Source organism: Spodoptera frugiperda, chromosome 11 (assembly GCF_023101765.2).
Source record: "Spodoptera frugiperda isolate SF20-4 chromosome 11, AGI-APGP_CSIRO_Sfru_2.0, whole genome shotgun sequence".
Lineage (NCBI taxonomy): Eukaryota > Metazoa > Arthropoda > Insecta > Lepidoptera > Noctuidae > Spodoptera > Spodoptera frugiperda.
The window spans coordinates 588,176-609,115 of record NC_064222.1 but is presented as its reverse complement, the minus strand read 5'-3'; the positions used below and the strand labels follow the sequence as shown (position 1 = coordinate 609,115).

Below are 20,940 nucleotides of genomic sequence, written 5' to 3'. Positions count from 1 at the left end.
AAAGAGATGTAACAGTCGTTGGAGATGTATAGACAAGAATATTGCCAATTTGACATCTCACCAAATTTCATACTTCGAACAATCGCGATATACAGCGGCCATGTTTTAATAACTGTCACATTTGACAGTCACCCTTTTATTGGCGTTGTCAAATATGATCTTTCTTTTATGGCGTAGATATTTTTCTTTTCTATTGATTGTATTGTAGATATGTGAGCTGTTTCTTTGTCCTGTCCCTACACAAACTTGGCTACGATTCAAACGTGTTTTGATGCAAATTTATTTGCAATATTTTTCCCTTAATACTTTTTCCATTGACAGTTGCGTTGTCTATCGATGCTTACTTATGTTTTTAAATTGTTTTATATACTGTAATTCTGTTTTTCCAATTCATTAATCCAAACAATCCTTTGTAGTCTAGTGTGAACTAGACGACTATCATGAATATTTGATATATACCTAATGTATCTTGTATCTTACTATATAATTTATAAATTCTTCATTGGTTGTTAAACATGCTATTGAGAACTAGCAATACTGTAAAACAGAACACGACAAGAGATTAGGTTCAGCCTATAAATACGACGGCTTTATTGCAAATTACATTAATGATAACTACACCAATTTATATTTAGTATTCTGTGTTGTGTTGTAAATCACGGCACGTTCAGACATAGATCTCCAGCTAATCACAACTGTGTACAAACACAGCTTTAACACCAGACACACATAATGCCTATTAAGGCTCTTGTTCATAATGGCACATGTTATCCACACATCACTGTCCACTGCCGCATTTGTACGCGCTATGTTCGTCAAAGTAGTTAGTAATCTATCAGTGTACGTCAAAATCGTACGCACAGACAAGAGGACTATAAAATAATTTACGGTATCCTAAAATGCGCGCATGCAGCGCACTGGCCAATGGAAACATATTAATTATTAATTTCCAGCAGGGGGCGCTCGTTTTGTTCCAAATATAAAATTTATTGGCGCGCTAAATTTAGAATACATGTTCCTTTTTTTAAAATGGGAATGTCTATATATAGGTGTAGGATGTTTTTTTTTATCGTGGAACGAAAAAAGAGGATTTAAAAAAATTAAAAGCAAAAAATAAAAAAATAAAAAAAAATAGGAAATCATAAAATAATATTTGGGGGTACTCACTGTAGTTTCAGAAACGGGAACTTAATTTACCTGGAAATAATAAAATAACTTATAAGAATGTGCAAAAAAAAAACAAGGTAGCAAAAGGGTATAAGTCGAGAAACAGATTTTTTTATCTCTGGTCAAAACTGTCATGGCCGTTGACATGTCATAGAGTTTTCTTGTTACTCATACTTGAGAGTAAAGTTCATCAAAGGGTGAGGTTAATGTATTATTTTAAATAAAGGATTATTAGCATCAACTGGATGATGCGGGCGTCATCGTAAAATAACAGACAAACACATTACACTGCACATATATATCTTTACGATCCTACAATTATTTTATAACCAACATTAAACTTCAATTGAATTATAATAATGGGTCCATTAAATTGGATCTTCGATTTTTTTTTAATAATTTGTAGTTTGAACCGATAAGAAAAAGAGACTTTTTCTTTTTAATTTCATATTTTTAGTGTCGTGTGTCTCTTATTCAGCGTACAAAGTACCCTTAGTTTCGATTACTTTGAAATGTAAAGCAAACTCATGGTAAGGGTACAGATCTATATTAAATACTTAAGTTATAAATGTGTTATGGGGTAAATTAATACTAAAAAACTCTAAATACTGCCACTACTTCTGACCCATACGATGTCTGTAAGCAATCAATCAGCAAACCAAATAAAAATAGACTTACATATAACTATCAAACATTTTTTTCCCGACAAACTTTTTACGTCTTCACCTTGAAAGTCCTTCAGCCAGGACCTACCTGGTCGTAACCAAAGGAACCTTTAATTATCGATACATTAATAGTTTCACCGCCCTCGGAAACCGATGACATTCATAAAAACCATTTTATACCACTATAAATAACAATAAAAACAACATAAAATAGTTTACTCGGTCGCGATCAATACCAACAATTTTACTACCATTTTTATTAGCCGATGGGAAGCTGAATATGCCTAATTTGACTTCATTAAGTGCTCGGAAAACAATAAAATTATATTTAACAGGTTGAAGGAATATTCACCCTGGATGTCTATGTACTTATTTACATGTAAAGAACTATATTCTTGTTAGAACTATTCTTGTTAGAACTCTAGAAAGAACTAGATGTGTCTGGCTAATATATTTTTTAATCTCCTTGAAAATCTCCCCATATTAGTCCGTAGGTAAAATATACGCAAAATACTAGCGTAAATTAAAACAAAACACATCGAAACCCGAGTAATTTATTCGCGTTTTCGAACGCAAATGTCAGACCCTAAGACAATGGCTTTTATAAAAAGAAAAACAACACGCAACATGTCAATAAGACCAGGCAGAAAAAAAATAACCCCTTTTTAAATTTCGAATCGATCCTTTCACACTTGGAACAAGCGGCCGCGACGGTTGATTTCCGTTCTTAATTCAAACAGAAGCTTCTTTTTAAATAGGTTTTTATTTCTTTTCGAATCTGAATGCGCATAGAGTGCGGAACTCAATCGGTAATTTGAATACCGAATGAGATTCGAATTTCGATTATAGATTCATTCGATAAGTGACCTCGTTGAAAGGATATTGCTTATTTTATCGATCCCGTCTATTGAATGATCTAATCAAAAGGGACTTTTATTTAAATTAAACTAATTTTAGACCGGAGCCGCGGTATATTTTATGTCATAATAACTACGTTTGCCGGGATTGCATATCACTGTTTAATTATCTTAGATCTGTCGATATCTTCGCGTATTTATTGCGAAACATGTGGTCAGAGGGGTTTTTAATATAAACACCGCATATACGGGCTGTAACGTTAAATAATTTAATTGGATGTTTACTTTTATCTGAATGAAACGGTCGATTCTTGTAAGTGGCCATCGAGCATTATTTTAAAATTTCAATGTTCAGAAAAAGTGTCATCCGTTAAACTCTTCAATAAATAACGTGCGAACAGGTCTCTGTCGTAAATTTCTTAACGTTCAGAATGTATCCGATCACGAACCCGGTGTGACTTTCATTGGATTAGAAAAATAAAATCTATAAAAACTCATAAAGTGCTCATAAACACGAAGGAGGTAATAAAAAACAGTCCGATGTCGTCTCTCAGCTGTCGCGCGCTATTTCCGAACGAAACGAAACGGCATTCAAAAATCGAACTCCATCGAACCACGAGGGGGATATCGTTACGATTTTAAAATTAGAACATTCTTTTATTTCTTTTAACGTTTTCATTTCGTGTTATTGCTTATGTCCTGTCCATATTGACTGGAGTGTCTCTGTCCGTGTGACGTCATTTGACATGGTTTTCACATTCGGAAAAGCAATAAAGAGCAAAGAGCACAGGCCGATATTTGCGCAGCCATCGTTGTCTGCGTCAATATTTGATGGATAATTTCAATTAACGATTATTAAGAAGGAATTATTTTAATGTTTATTAGTACAGTAAATATGGCAAACAATTTGAATAGCTCCGAGGGAGTTGTTATGACTAATTAATGATGTGTGGTAAAATACGTTTATTAATTATTGACTAAGTGAAATTGAACACACGTTTACATATCGTGTGAGTTGTGTTTACTGCTTCGTAATATATCTCGCCCTTTAAAGGGGTAAGCAGAGGTGTAGGGCAAGAGTCGAGCTTTTCGCCATGACTAATTTTCCACGTTTGAGACGCAATTACAATTTGTCCCTGCGACCTTCCAAAACTGCATCCTCTATATATTTGTACACAGCGCTCAGTCAACAGTTGCTTGCACATATTAGTAAATAAATACATCAACGAAAATATGAAAAACTCGCAATGTTTTTGTAAGTAAGAGCGTCATTGTCCCAAAAACACTTGCCAAGTGGGTGAGTGTCAATGAAACAAAACACAATGTACCGTATTTTTAGAGCATTTCATATAAATATTACTTTGTAAGAGAAATTAATGTCATAAAGACAGTATTTATTTGTGTGACCGTTACAAAATCGGTTACAACACCGCTCCATTTTACGGAATGTTAGAGATTATTTTTTTATAGCATTACACGTGTTCACACTATCGTCGGGACATTGTTGTCGCGTTTAAAGATGATGAGTGAAACGGAGTGTTCTTTCAAACTGCCAGTGTTGCTCGATGAATGGCGGTGAATCAGCCGACACGAGGAATTCAAATAGCTGTTCGGAATTCAAAAATTCAAATTTATTCCCAATTAAATTCTAGTCTTTATTTAAATGTTTTGTAATCATAGTTCGAAGCTTATGTCTTACGCGCCAGTCTTATGACATTTTAAAATAAATTAATTATTCCATAAAAATAATGAGTTCAATACTAAAAGTGATAAAACCGGCTTAGAACATGATTAGTAAAACATATTTTATCGATTTTTACGAGTTTATGAATTAGATTAAAGATTAATATGAAATCGTTAAAATAAGTATTGTAATGGCTATTCGAATGTTGTGCCGCGATAAATATTTACGCGTGGAATATCTAATAATGTTATATTTTCCGATATTAATGTTGAATATATCAATAAATTGAGTAACTAAACGGTCGTATTATTGAAATTTCTTACATACATGAATATATGAGAATGAATCGCTTGCTGTTTTCGGTACAAACTTATCAAAAATTTCGGCGTTTTCTTAGATATCGGGTTATTATTGATTCACGAATTAGCTTTTATTGCTAATTATGTAAAATGCTTTGTTATTATTAGATGCAAACATTTCAATCGTTTTATTAATTTGCTTATTAAAATGAGCTCTCAATTTGCGCTCCAATAATGCCCTATCGTCCCTTGGGCCACGACTGTGATCACAGACAACACAAATCCTAGAGCCTGAAATGTCAAACTGACATCTGCCACAGTGACAGATGTAGGAAGACGGATTTATAAAGGACTTATTGATTACACTGTGTTTCGGTAAATTGGGGACACAGATTGTTTAGAGACCATTTCTTACGTTAATATATTGAAAATGTCTCAATTAATGAAGGTTGGTTCATGGTTTACTGCAAGCCAAGCAGTCAAGTTATTAGGTAAAGACGTTTTTCTCGAAATTAATGTTGGAACATATAAAATATAGTAAGCTCGGCTCCATCATTAAAAGCTTTAGTATTATGACATAACATCTTAGTTACGATAATCACCCATCACTAACGTAGAATATATGAAAATAAACCCCGCCCACGATATAAAACAAAAAGAAAAAATTGTTAAAAGCGCAAATAAATTTAATATTACCAATCCAAAACGTTTCGTAACGAAAATCATTAAACTGACAAACATCGTAAAGTGGCGACGAAATAGAACGCGTTCGTCGGTTTATATTTAAAATTAAGAATACGACATATTTTTAAAGTTCGAACGGCGACATTTAAAACTAATCGCTGTTTTCGATTCCCGCGCGTATTTTGAAAGAGTTCGAACACGGACGGGGGTGTTCTAAATTTGAAATGTTTTCGATTTTCAAACGGCTGCCGGGACGCGTCAATGGCTGCGCCGTGAAAAATTGCGCGGGAGTTATGAAATGCGTTTGTTTCTTATTTTATTGTTTGTGGTGACGTGTCGGGCGGTTTTTTTATTTCTTTTTTTTTTCTTTTACATGTTTCTGTTACAATGAAATAGGGCACGTCATGTAAGAATTCTAAGCTTGCCTAAGAGAGCATGATTAAGAGAGGGAAGTTAATAATGAAAAGAGGATTTACTTCTATACATTTGAAAAACGGATTATTGAAACAATAAAGATTTTTCCAACATTATTTTCGTGTGTGACGAGACGTATGTTCCCCAACTGATGGTAGCCGGGAAAGCCCCAGCGACAAAAATCTTATATGACTAAAACAATTGTTTGTTAGTTACGTGCCTCGAATATAAGTTATTTGTTGTTAAGCCAATTTAACGGGAAAACTTGTGACGTCATTCCCTAACAATATGACTTTCTTGTTATCTTTTGATAGAAGCCTGATGATAGTCTTTCCTCTATAATAAGGGTTTTTCCTAAATATCATTAGAGTTTAATTTTCTAAATTGCCTATGTACTATGAAATGACAACAAGTTTGTCCTGCTTAGCTAAATGTAAGATTAAAACAGAATCTTTGCATTTCAAAAGCGATGTATACTTAGATCCGGAGCTGCGGACTACCTAGTGAGTTACCGGGGCTCCATCTCGAAGGGCAGATCTAGATATGGGGTGGTTTTTAGTCAGTAAGAGTCTGACACTCCTTCTCGTCTCGCCTAAGGAGAAGTTATTGGATCATTTTTTCATCTCAAAAAAAGCTTATTTTTACTGGTAAGTTTAAAGTCTCTTATATGTCTCCATTTCCTTTCTTTTACTTCTATTTAAAGATATTAAACACCTATAGACATTTAAAAGAAACACAAGAAGTCCCAGGTCCAGTAGTTATGAAGTCATTTCTCACAGCGGCGCGCGAGCAATTCTAACGTTCGATGCGTATCGCGGCGAACAATGGGCAGCGCTACTCGTACCGTCAGCACACAAGGAAAGTTTGGCAAAAACATTTCTGTTTCTTTTCGTTCAAACACTGATTTGTATCGATTTGATTATATCGTTGTTCGGTTTTGATTGAGCTTGTGAAGTTTCGTTATTGTCATTTATTAGAAAATGATTCAATGAGAATGTTAGGTGTAGATGTCGCTAGTTATGCTTTTGGCTTCTTGAAGATTAACTGTCGAAAACTTCTTAAATGTCACGCCTTTTATCCTCGAAGGGGTAGGAAGAGGTGCACATTACGTCACGTTATGCCGCTATACAATGTACACACACTTGTCACCATTATTTTGTGTTATAAGACCCATGTAATAGTCGAGTGAGTGTCGAAAACTCAGCATAAACTGCTTCATTTTTTATAAACGAAAGACTTGATTATCAAAAAACTTTATAAATTTTCATTTTATAATTGTTAGGGCTGTTACATTAAGTCTTTGACTGCCAATAGAAAACTGATAAAGGCAAATCCTCCGCTAACGTCGGTCACCGGTGACCACCACGGCGTTCAATGTGTTAAAAAAAAAAACGATATTTTCTCACTAGAACACGCTTCAACAGCTAGAAATTTTGAATAAAGGAATTCCCCACCAATTTGGTATCCACTGAGCATATAACTCCACAGCAGTTACAATTGATACATCCATCTTCCGCAGCGTGCTTAGAGAACCTGGCAACCATTCAAAACGGTACTTTAATTTTGAAAATCAAATTCACAGTTTCAAATTTAATGTACGGTCTGCGCCGAGCTCATAGCTATGTCTGCCTCTATTTATTGACATTATTGTACTATAAACTGTATTACAATTTACAAGAAACGTTGAACTATCTCTTCGTTGGATCTCTTTCCAAACAATAAACCTTTGTTGCAGTCATGCGATTTTTTTGCTAACCGTACACGGCAACATTTTGCAGTTCGATAGCAATCAGTCAAACAAGAATGACATTTCAGTTGGACTTTTAACAATTTTACCTGTTTTCACACGCTTTGCATATTTTTGTGTCTTATTCTTCTGTTTGTAAAGTTTAAAATTGCTTGGCTATCTGTTTAGGGGTTTCGTTATTAAGTTTGCCTGTTTAGTCCAACGACGTATAAATTGTTCTCGCTTAGGTAACTAGGAGGTATTTGCTAAATGCTAGGATTTCTAATGGAAAGGTTTAGGTTCCATATAAAAGTGTTTATCTCATCCGTCGCATCTCTTTGTTCGATGTCTTGAACATCTCTCCCAAATCTGGATCCATAGTCATCATTTCCTCCGCGTGATATACGTTCCGACATTAATACGATTTCTAATGAAATCCTCTAAATTATAATGCATTAGCTTCATATTTATCACCGGTCGATATCTGGCCACTCTACATAAAACTTTACGATTGGTTATTTTAGGCGTAAAGAGTACCCAATTAACCTTTTAAGTTTGTGCGACATCGCTTAGCTGTCACTTACTATAATGGTATCGTAAATCACGAACACATGCTATTTGTATCTGTAACTCGATGCGTTATCGATACATAATTAATCGGTTAAACCATCGATTTAATGTAATCGATTAATTAGGTAAGAGCTAACACAACGGCCGCACGATAAAGAATTCTAAATTCGAACGTGCTCGTCAAAATTAATCTTTGATTCGTGTCGTGTTTGTTTTGAATTTGGAATGCAGACACATTCTATATTCAAATTTTTGTGTTCCACGTTCGAATGTGGTAATGACATTATTAAAGTTTGTTGTCATATACAGTTCGTCATTCTTTTGTTTTTTTTTTTGTTAATTGCACGTAAGGCGTTATTAATTTAACTTGTGAATAGGAATAATCTATTATTGTGAGGTCGTTGTTTGAAGGTTGTATAGTTTTAAACAGTATTTTATTTCAATTGTTAGTTACGTTTGCCTGTAGGTACTTATCTACCGTAAATAAACAACGTGCCAATAGTATTAGGAAAAGATCACTTTAGTTGGGAGCTTCACAAAAGAGTTAGCATATGGTTCAAGGTTACGAGCCCACTTATTGCCTCGCTCAATAGGCAGCTCATTACCGGCCGTGTTAGCACTGACATTGCCATAAACAGAGATACGTATTATAGTAATTATCGACTACTAACTGCTTTATGGCCTGTTTTATACTTGATTGTTGATTTAATCACTTCTGTGTATAGCTATAGGATCTTTTCCTTCATTAAAATGGCGCTGAGAGTTATTGCAAACCGTTTCTTTGGTTAAAAGGTTATTTTTAGAGTCACCATCTTCACCATCTACATTTGTTTGTTCTGGTTCATTAACTATTTGGTGTGTTACATTATTATTCAAAGAGTACGTTATTTATACCTCTGATTAGCATTGAAACATAATTTTGTATTCGACCATAAACCAGCGGCGATTAAATCATAATTCGTCTTTATATTCAATACAGGTGTCATGGCGCCGTTGGAAGCTATTCCAAACAGCTGCTCTATTAAATAGAAAGGTGCTTTCATGTTAATTATTTATTTATAGGCGACTTATTTTTTTATTACTACACTTGATAAAGATGGATTTTTATTTATTTATAACGTAAATATTATAAAATAATCCATTATAAACATGCAATAAGTACATTTAGTTCTGAATCCAATCGATTCTAATCATAAATATAGAATACATCGCCGCTCATTCATCAAACGTTCATCTAATCGTTCACTCACTCCATCAATAGTGACGCACGGCCAATCAAACATCGATACATTCATTCATAAAGGTATGTTTACAAACATTAGTGCTGTGCATTAGCGACTCGACTAAACACGCGAGCGGCGAGCGGGAAATTAGTCGAAACCAGTTGAAAGCGGTTAAGATTATGATAATGAGCACTCGACTCCCGCCGCCCGTTGGGATGCTACCCGTGTTCTCTATTGTTCGTTAGTTTAGTCGATTTTAAATGGTGTATTGATTTTAAGTAAGCTTTGCTTCTCTTCAAAACTGATGCAGCAAATTGTTGTCAAAACAAAAAATGTTGCTGCCAGAACATTATTTTATGTTTTGATAATGATGTCATGAGAACAAGCTAAATTGATTCCGACGTTTTATTGACCCAAATAATTGAGAAAACAGCTTTGATTGTAAATATCAAACAGCCAGAACACATTGTTGGAGTTTATTTAATCTATAAATATATCTAACAGTTGTGTAGCTGCATTAAAGTGTTGGTTATTATTATTTCAATCCAATATAAAACGAAAGACAAATAATCAGCAGCGGAGGAGCAAGCTATAACTATTTTGTTCAACATTCACAATTTTGTAATTTTTGTATGACGCATCATAGCCAGCGCCGTTCCCACCACAGCTGATCTACACGACCACATGAAAATACCACTAATAGCTGATGATTTCTACAGGATTTTGCCCTTTATCAAGTCGTGTTAAAGATCAGATTAGCGTAAGATACACGGCAAGACGATGTTAACTGTGTCGAAGTCTTAACATTCATGTCTCGGGGCACTCGCCTATACCTAATAACCATCAATGATCGGGCCGATTGTGAAAAATATCATTAAAAAACCATCAGCGCTTGATGATTTGAATGTTCCACAGATGATTCGTGCGGTCCGCCATCAACCACAATCGATTCTTTATTTTTTCTTAGTATTTTTATTAAATTATTGAGCCACGTCGTGAAGCGCTCGTTTATAGTTCGCAGTATTTAACATTCGAGTTTGCGCTACCGAAAAACTAACTTTATTTTTATATCAAATTACAGAAGGTAAACTTTAAAGCGAGGAATTTGTATTCGAAAAAAATGATTAGTCTATGGTAATGATCGAGCTAGAGGATCGATAGGTAACGCCCACTTATAGATGCAGGGGGAGGGGCGCAAATCGAATTAGAGAACCTGATGCATCGATTAGCCTCGAACGTATCGGCAAAAAATACGATTAGCCCCGAAAATCATTGACAGTCGAAAAAAGGTAACAACCGTCGGTTAATGGCGGTTTTTGTTTCGAAATTCGAAGATTTGAATTCGTAATTTCAACCGCAAGGCGTTCGAATCATTTGTCAGTGACAATTTTTTGGTTGCAATCGATTTTTAAATACAGGTTTCAGTTTTTGCTGGGTCGTACTCGCGGCAAAAGATGCCAAAGGAGAAGTTTTTGGAGACTAAGTTTTCTGTTTTTGCGCGATAATAAGATAATTGGAGTAAAAAGTCTCAAAAATAAACTTTGCTCACTTAGTGCTCATTTGTTTAAAAGAAGAGAGGGCACCGTTTGCTTTTATTTTATGGTGTCTACGTCCTTGCTGGCGTCACTATTCGACCCAGAACTGACGTAGGCATGGGAAAGCACGCGATTTTTTGCTCTGAATGGGACACGAGACAAATTCTTTGGGGCATCAAGGCTGTGGGAACCGATTGCATTCCTCTTGGAACTCGTAGGGAAATGCTCTTTTTACGATCCAAACCGATACGATCGGCCGATGAATCGAGTCGATTAATTACGGCGTCGAAATTCGAATGTTTGCGGTGACGTTCCTTGGCCAACACTAATTAACGTTTGGGACGAGCCTCCGAAGTTTAATTTTTAAATTTAAAGTTATTTTGGAAACCGCGAACGTGTTTCGCTACCGTGAAAAGTTTTTGCATGCAAACGTCATTATATTTACTAATGAGTTACCGAGCATTTATGATCAGCGATTGAAACAAAAAATAAATCAAATAAAGACAGCAACGCAAATAATTATAATGAAGAATTTTGATGAATTATACTAATGATCACCTGTGTTCAAACTTAACGAACCATTTACCTATACGCTGATGGATTAACCAATTGTGAGCGGAAACTTTTTGCAAACTATTTGTTATCAGACAATATACAGTCTAGAGACAATATACAGTCTAGACTAAAGATGGCTTTTTACAAACCCTTAACATCGTATTTTTTGCCACTTTACTCCGCTAAACGATATAAAAACGATTGAATCGAAGCTCGGTCGACCTTATTCAATTATAGTGACAATAAAATGATGCGAAGCTATAGGCCGCAAGGATTTTATTGATGTTAATTGTTAGTTTTATTAACAACCTCCTTTGAGAACCTGGCGGTTGAGGAAATTTAAAAAAGGAAATTAAAAAAAGAAGTTGCGTTTACCGCGAAAAATGACAGTTGACAGGTAAATGTCATTATCGTGCGTGACGTGCGCGGACCAGTAGTGGCCGGGCGTCTCGTTCAATCAAGATGGGTGGCTGATCTCCCATTTATTACTATTGGTTTTGATGGCGATTATACAAGTTTTATGACTGCAAATGACGTCTTTGCGATCGACTAGTGATGTGTAGAAACTTTAATTGAAAATTTAATTGACTCGTGCACTTGATTACTTGTGATATTATTTTTTTATTAGTGATGTGGAAAACGAGAATAGTTTTATTGTGAACTCAATCTGAAGTGCATCCAAGTTATTAATAAAGCTGCTGGAGAAATTACTGTTGTTATAACGAAACGTTCACTATGAAAGTTTATTAATAAATGTAATGTGTTTCTGCAAAAACACATGAACTTCCGACACTAGTCTACGAGTAATTAATAAAAACAAATAAAAGAATTCCAGTTTTTACGTCCGTGTTAATTACTGATTTAATTATAAATATGTTTACTTTCGCTATTTTACGATTAGATACCTATTTTAGAGCTGTTTAATGGAGCCGTGCCCGTTTTACTTAAGCAGGTATTGAAGCTTGGTGTATTGGTTTTTGTGAGAAATATCAGCAGTTATTTATTGCGGTCGTATGGTTTTTGTATATTAAAATTAATTTATGAAATGTTAAGAGCTTCTAAGAAATTAATTGTCCGATTCTGGAGAGTTTGCCATAGATAGGGAAAGATTTGAATCGCACTGTTAATCTACATGATTTTTGTGCTTTTGTGCATCTCGACTCGCTTGGTAATCAGAACTAAACTGTAAAAACGACTTTATTTCCATTGGTTAAGCCCATAACTAGAAGTTGACGTACTCTCCTTAATTATTAGGTAACACAATTCATTATTCGGTGAAGTCGAACACAGAACTCCATATTAATGAAATACCGTTCTCAAGCTCGCGATATATAGTGACATACTACAGAAACACGCGAACACAACTTTAAAATGCATATTTATATGCAAAATAGTAGAGAAACATCATAAAATTAACTATGAAATTAAAACAAAACGTCCTTGCTACGTTCTAATCGATAAGTGCAATTCGAGGCACGGACTATGCAAATTTTATATGTAAATATGCTTTTTAATCAATGTTAAGGCTTAGGGTACCAACAATACTATCGGAAAGCAGCATTCAAATGTGTTTAGTATCAGTGGGACGAATCGGTAGCCGTTCCTTGAACGCGAATGAATATTTATTTCGCATAGCCATTTATATGATACTATTGTTCGTAATTTGTCGTTTAATGCGGTATCGGAATCTAGAATAGGGATGCGAAATTGAATTCCGAATTGCTTTTATTGGTCTGGATTTGAAACGAGACGTGTTTTTTAATCACACGTTCTATGTTTGAATTTGAATTTTTTGACAGTTCTTTTTTATTCCTTTTAAATGGCTGCAATCTTTGTCTATTGCCTGAGATTTATTGACTAAACAATAACTTTTAGTACTGAGAACAACTGATTTAAGATGCACATAATTACAAATCACAAAGTACTAAGCCCGACGATTCATTTAGCATTCTTCAAGAAGCCATTTTGACCCTCCATCGCCGCCATTTTACATATTAATTTATACGTGTGTCCCATTCTAGATCGATGTTATTATTCAATATTACACACATTAGACGATAATGCGACGTGTAATAATTGAATGGCGTTTGACATAGCCAATGCCGTGTCACAGATCAGAACTCATTATCTATGATATTCACTTGAGAATCTAATAGACGTTGCTGTTTGAATTTAGAATTCGAATTTTATTTTTCTTTTGAATTGAGAGTGTGAGCTTTAGGTCTTTAACCCTAAAGCGAATAGGTCAGTCAATATAAGCAAATTTTATTGGATAATTTAATTAGTTAAAGGCTAATGTATTTTTTTCTCATAATTAACGACGAGCAGTTAAATCTCTTGAGCCCATAATGAATAGTCATTAAAGACTATTAATCTTTTCAATATACGTTTTTATAAGTAATTTGCGTAATGATTTGGAATCATCAACGTGTTTCCTTTGTGGCGTAACATCCTGCGACCTTACTATTGACGATATAGATCTAAATATCGCAATAGATCAGATCAGAATACTTAGAACTATTGTATTGTTTTGTTATAATTGTTGATTCGATACGGCTTTGTATATCTGTGTGTGTAATAAAAATAATTATTGTTTATTGCGTTCTCTTCCTGAGGTTTAAAGTCAAATCTATTATGATACGTTACAATTAAAATTGAGAAATAAGTCTTTTAAATATTTGTTTCGTATAAAGCTGCATTATTGTTCCAATGCTCTCAGAATAACCCACCAAGGTACGCTAACCTCAAGCCGCACAGAAATAGCTAATACACCAATCACAATTACCATACGAGACAATACAATAATCACGTCTCGATGGTCGTCCCGACCCGTGGGTTCTGCAGGTTAATTGTGCCTCTAATTTTCAACTATTAATTGATTTTGTTGTTACATTGTCTAACAGCTATCGGTATTCAATTGTTTCGAATAGTACGGAGTTATAAGGGTACAAGCGACCCCGTGTCGCGTTCATAGGGTTGGGTAATTACGTTAGAAATTAGTTGAGGTATTGTGTGTGTAATGTGTTATGATTGGGGTAGTAAGTAGGGGTGTCGGATTGTTTTGTTGTCTTTTTTCTATCTATCTTACCTGTTGCCAGAACTGCGCTAGTAAATAAATTCTCTCTTTCTTGAAGAGCCAGTCCATCGAGTGCATAGCTTGCACCTCCGCCTCTGGTGCGGCGGGCAGGCTGGCCGCGCCCGTGGGGTGCATCCGTCCAAGTCTCACGCCCGGCTCATACTGACCACATCAACATCGCGCGCGTCTGTACATCACTCGTGCACACCGACACATTCTACATTCAAATCATAGAACTCAACCGTCGAATCGATTCTTGACTCGACTAAATATCTCGATTGTTCTTTCCTTCGGCTCGCGTGTCGAATGTTTTTTCTTTTACTTTCTTATTGTTGCGCTGCTCGGCCTGAAACAGAAAAAGGCGATTGAAAGGGGAAGGTTTTACATCGATTCTATTGTCTGTAGACAATCGGCCACTCGGTTTTCGTGTCGAAACTAATTTGGTTGCGAACTTTGATCAAAGCGATAGCTTACGAAAAAGTAAATTGACAGGTTCGTGGATCGAAAAGAACAATCGGAGACGTCTTTGGAACACAAAGGAGGAAAAGTATGAAAAATGGTGACGGGGTTTGTCGATGACGTCAGTCGTTAATATCGGTCGGAGGACAAAGATTTCAGCGGTCAGGTCTGACGGTAATAGGAGTGGACATTAACTTCTGATATTCTACCTCTTATACCTTTACTTAGGCTGTGACTTGTTGGGTAAAATGGGTTAGTTTCAAAGCGTGGGCGACTTAGTAGCAACATGTAGCCACCATTGCGCAACGGTCCTAGAGTCCTGGCTGAACATGTTTTGGTTCAACCGGTGAACTTGCAAAACAGTTTCTAACTGTCACTAAATACGACACGCTATCTATCAAAAGATTGCAATCGTACAAAATAAAAACAATATAACTTTAAATATCGAACTACCATAGAGCAATCAATCCAACGGCACTCCAAGTTTGAATTTAAAAAAGTCCGTTATAAATTAAGCGGGAAAATGTTTAAAGCTCTTTACACGAAGTCGTTTGTTTGTTCGTTTACTTCATGTTATAGTAAATACTAAATAGTATAATAAAACATGTAAAAACTTATCGCCACCCAAACAAAGAGCCGTAAACTGCTACCTGTGAATTTGTGAGAACGGCCTCAGGCACACACTGAAGCGTTAGATATAGCGACTTTTGTATGTGGTTTAAAAAGTTCATTTAGAAAAAATCGGGAACTATATTGGTTTTTTGTATTTTTCGAATATATTGCATGATATCTGTGTTAGTTATTTAAAATATATTCCCCAATACGAATGCTGAAAAACGACTGACGTTGATATTTAAATGATTTTCCTAAATTGTTCCGAAAATATTATTCTTCAAATTACATATCAATTGATATGAATCCATAAGAATGACTTTTTTAAAACTTATTTTTTTTTTTTTCTTTCCGCTGTCAACTCCCAAATTGCACAGCGGCGGGTAAGTTGGCCGGTGGGGTTGGTACGTTGAATTACTGCCGTGTCAATCAATAAACATGATAAGTGCGGGAGTTTCGTGCTAGCCGATATGCAAACAGGATTACACGCCCGCACGAACTCTACACGCGTTGAATCGATTAGGCGATTGTACGAATCGATTTCTAATGTTAATTAGTTAGTTTCAACTACATCACTAGTCATAGGATGTGTGATTACATGTCAGAATCTGTCAGTGTCGCGGAAACAGCGTTTTAAAAATAGAATCCTTAACAATTTATAAAAAGAATCAATTGTTTATTCGCCAGAAGTCTCATTAAAAACAAAAAATATAATAGAATGTCCATGAAAGTAAAACAATTAACAATGTACATGAATAAACTGATTTCCCTATGTTAAAGTGAGTCACCGAGTCTGACAAAATATGGCCGTAATGTAACCATCCACTTCGCAGCAGTTCGTATTAGTTAATATTCATTAGCGAGGGAGGTCAGATCTCACTGATAAGCTGCAGTCGTTATTAGTAACGCTTTACCCCTACGTATTGTTAATTTTCTACTACACGTTACACCAAACAAATCAATTGTAATTCCCGCAACTAAAATTAAATACAATGGACGAAACAAAAACACGTTCATTACTTTCTTTTTCAATTTCACGTTATAAAAGTCATAATTTTTGACAGGTCAAATGTCAATGCGGACTACACTGACAGTTATTTACTAAAATTAAATGTTAATCAATGGAATATGTTAGTTTTAATTGCCATTAAAAACTACCCCGTAAAAGCTGTAGAGGTTCCTAGAAACTATTAATGGGCGCAAGCATCGGCTTTTGCTGCCGTCTTTAAAATAAAAAAGAAATTGGCCCTTTGAATTAATTAGCTGGGGAAAGAAAAAATTGAAACTTCAATTTAAAAAAATCGAACGTCATCATTTGAATTTCGGTTTGCGTCTATTGTTTGTTTTCTGTTTGGACCTTAAGGCGACGGCATAAGGATTATTTTATTAGATTCCTCGATAGATATTGGTTACTTGGTAAGTTTGTCATCGATAGTGATCTTTGGTCGCGTGCTGGTCGCCCGTTCGCTGCCTCCCCCACTACAATGGCTTCTAACAACTTTATTTTTCGACAAAATCCTAAAATATGTCTACGTTGGAATATAATATAAATTAACTGTGAATTAGAATTGTAAATTTGTCGTGTCGCTAAGTGGTTTGTGTCGTGTACATGTTCCTTCGAAATTGGCGCGTAATTGAAAACTGTTGACGGGTACTGCGATAGTTTGAATTTGGAACTAAAGAACCTCTTCGGAAACATTTGAAGAATGTTCCATAGACGACGATGTTGCTTTTTTTTATCACAGATTGAATAGACAAATAAGATTTTTAGATTCCAATACAGGTCCGTGTTATTTATGTCTGTCTGGAAATACAGAAAAGTGAACTGTCCCGATGATAAAGAACAAACATAAAAGATTTTAATATCTATTAACGAAAACGCTCCTATACTTTCTTCCTCCATACCAACCTGAGGCGCATCATTATAATGATTTAGTAAACCATTAAAAAACTATTTTACGACTATCCAAAGACTACACTCGACAACAACGCACGGGGACACGGCCGCAAACATTTTTATCACTGTTGTAAATAAAAATACCCTCAAATTCTAAAATACATCGAAGAAATCTAATACAATACGAAAACAATCATTCGGGAATCGTTAAACACCTTTATTGTTTGCCAATAAGGTGTATTTTTGCTTAATTTTCTGATTTTCGGGGGTAAATTAGAGGTTTGTCGAAACAGTCGATAGTGAACCCGAACAGTAGTAAAATCTATCGTGCATCGAAATCGTTGGGTTCGTGACGAAAAAGTTCGCTAGTAGCAGTAGCCATTCAATCGATGCCTTTCAGTTCAGCGGTTTTTTTTTTATAAACTTTCTAACCTAATTATTTATTGACATGCAACGGTTTACAAGAAAAAAACTAAGGGTTTTTATTCTACAAGGAGACTTTTTAACCGAGACTTTTTAACTTTACAATATGTCACTTTTAATTGAATTAACCGATTAATCGATTATCGTTTGTATGTCGATTAAAAAGTCGATTAATCGGAATCGGAATGTAGATGCAAATCGTTTTGATTGCAACAAAAAGAGCTACGAGTACACCAAACAATTGGATCCAGCAAAATGACTTCGAATTTCAAAAAGAATCAATCCCCGCCCGCTCTGAACGTTCCATTTCTAAATACCTTCCCCTTCCGTTTCCTTTTGTTCATATCGACACCGAACTTTGTACCAGATATTAGTCATGTTCGGCCATTTTAGTTTTTTTTTTATTTTTTACTTTTTAAATCTGTTGCGGTCTTCGCTTGTGCTCTTTGAACTACGCTCGACGTTCTGCAATTCGATTATTTCATTTCTGTTCTTTGATTGATGCGTTTTGTTTTCTCTTTTTGAAAAGCGGAGCGGTTTCCGAACGTGTGCTAAGTGCCCTTTTGTCGTATTGGTTTAAAACGAGTGTTCTTTTATTGAATCGAGTTACTTTTTTTTTGGAATTCAGTTTCGATTTTGTTTCGGCGGCCTGTGGGAGATAGTTTGTAGTGAAGTGAATTTGTGTCTACTAAATAACGAAACTAACTTCACATGTTGTTGAAGTCACGTAGAATAAAATCGATTTCATGTCGATAGCTAATGTAATATAAACTTTCCCAACCTCATAAAGTTAATCAATTCGCTTATTAATTAATAAACACGAACGTGTATAACCCCGACGCGTGTTTCATCGACTAAAAATATATGTACACGTATATATTTTAAACCAATTACTTGACCATATGACAAATAACGGTTATCACTCCAATAAACATTAATTCTACGAAATGATCAATTTCAATTTCACTTGCGATAAGGTACATCACTTTTTAACGTCGTACTATCACGATAGTGACGCGCCATTCGATTATTAAATGGCCGATTATCGATACAGTTGTATCGAGTTGCGTGTGTGTTTATCACTGGCAGGTGCGATCGTGAATTTCTTTTTAATTTTTTTCTTTCTTTAAACTATTATGTTATTGTGATAGTTTTCTTTTATTAAAATTCTGTTATAATAATACAAATATTGTCAGTTCTGAAAGGTCTCGTTTATAGTCGTTATGTTTATTATAAATGATATTGTTTGTGTTTGTATCCTCGTTTAAATGGTTTTAATGAAAATTACTAATATTATAAATGTGAAAGTAATATCATAAAAATACAAACATGTGTATGTTTCTTATTCCTTCAACTTATATCTTCAGATTACATCAAAGCGGCTGAAGGGATCGGGGTGAAATTTAGAAGAGGGTTAGATTATGGTCTAGAATAACACACAGGCTGCTTTTTATCCCATAGGGATGCGGACAGAAGCTAGTAAAAAATTCGTTTCTCTTAGTACTTAGCTTAAATACCTTTTTTTGAAAGACCTGGCTTAAATGGTCAAGCAAACACCTCTCTGATCAATTGCCTTTATCGAGACTGTGTGCTGTCAGTACCTAAATAAACGTTCTGTCATTACCAAATTCGACTGTAAGGCATGATTAGTATATTTTTTCGCCCAAATCAAAGAAGAGTCGCAACAAGAACGGATGCCGTACAGCAATAAGTGTAGGTAATCTATCGGAATTGATAATTAGCAACAATTACTATGGCTTGTTGAACGGCCGAGAAAAAAATAGCGTTGTCATGAATGAGTCAACCACAAAAAATGTATCGTTGAGATGAAAAGTGACGACAAATATTCTTTTTTACAGTTTTTCTTTAGATTTCTGTATAAGTAGCTTGTGTAGTGTATAATCGTGATTATGACGTTTTTGGAGTTTGTCTTGAGTCCAAGACAAGCAACTATACAGTCACTAGTCACTACAAAACACTACAATTCTGACATAAACAACACATATCAAGGCATCAAGAAACTGTCACCAACTTACACTAATTACAAAAAAGTATAGCGTATTTTAACAAGTAATTAATTAAATATGAGTAATGAACATCGCATTATTGCATTTCCAATGGCTGTTTATGAACACATTTGTATGCAAAACTGCAAGCAGTAGGCGAGAGTGTTAAAATTTAATATGGCCGCTGCAAAGAAGTTTTTACTTTCAAAAAACCAACTTGGTTGAGACAATGCACTAATCTGCATAGTGGTTACAATTTATTGGTTGCTAACTTCTGCTTGGCAAATCTATTTTGTGTAATAAATCCTTCGAGTAGACTTTGAAGCATGTCAAATTGTGGCTGAAATATTGCTAGTCGGTTTTACTTAAGCTATTCAAGATTCTTGTGTAAAGTTGTACTTAATGGTAGAATTTGGAATCGTAAAGACAGATATTGGTTTACTTTTTTATTTGTATTATAATTATAAATGCTAGACAATATCAATGTGTATGAGGTTTATAATATTTCTTGAGATTTTTCTTTCTTTTTCGTCTAGAGTCACTTGTGTTGGCGACTGCACCGATCGGCTTCACACGCGAGTCGACACACTATCGCATTACTTATGCCGTCGCTCATACGTTCATTATGATCGATCGAGCTTTATCTAAGCCATGGTTACTATGACCTACAGAATTAGGGCTCAGAAATATACTAGACTAATTCCTAATACATTGTAGTAAGGTATAAAGTCATAAAAAACGACCTAGCCTTTTTAAAAGCTGTAATAAAAATACACGTTTAATTTTTTCCCTTTTTTATATTTGTGGCAACACTGCCCATTTCAAGTGTCACAATGTTGCCACAAGAAATAAACACTTCCCTAAATTAGGGAAAAAAACTGAAATAGATAATTATGATACCAAATATACACTGGGGTATAGTTATTGGATAATTTAAAATTCATTAGGGATTTTACGTGGTGTCTTGTGACATAATAGTGTGCTTAAAAACTCAATCGAAGGGGAGATGGCTATAAAAAATTAGTTTATGACTAAAACAAAATATGGCCATGTGTTAATGAACTTTCCATGGTTGGGAGATGGGAAAA

At 35.0% G+C, this 20,940-nt stretch overlaps 1 protein-coding gene across 3 annotated transcripts in view; it reads right to left on the bottom strand.

Moving 5' to 3' along the window:
• The window catches only part of LOC118274534 (homeobox protein cut), a 231,004-nt gene that overhangs the window by 81,498 nt on the left and 128,566 nt on the right, over positions 1-20,940 (bottom strand). For 2 of the 3 annotated variants that reach the window (XM_050697011.1, XM_035592078.2), the window contains one exon: positions 14,468-14,801. Coding sequence is in view for 1 of the 3 variants with exons in the window: in XM_035592078.2 (XP_035447971.2) it covers positions 14,468-14,590 (123 nt within the window). In the remaining 2 variants the exon portion in view is untranslated. Of the gene's footprint in view, positions 1-1,167; positions 1,198-14,467; positions 14,802-20,940 lie in introns of those variants that run through there. The other variant, XM_050697010.1, reaches the window with a different exon arrangement.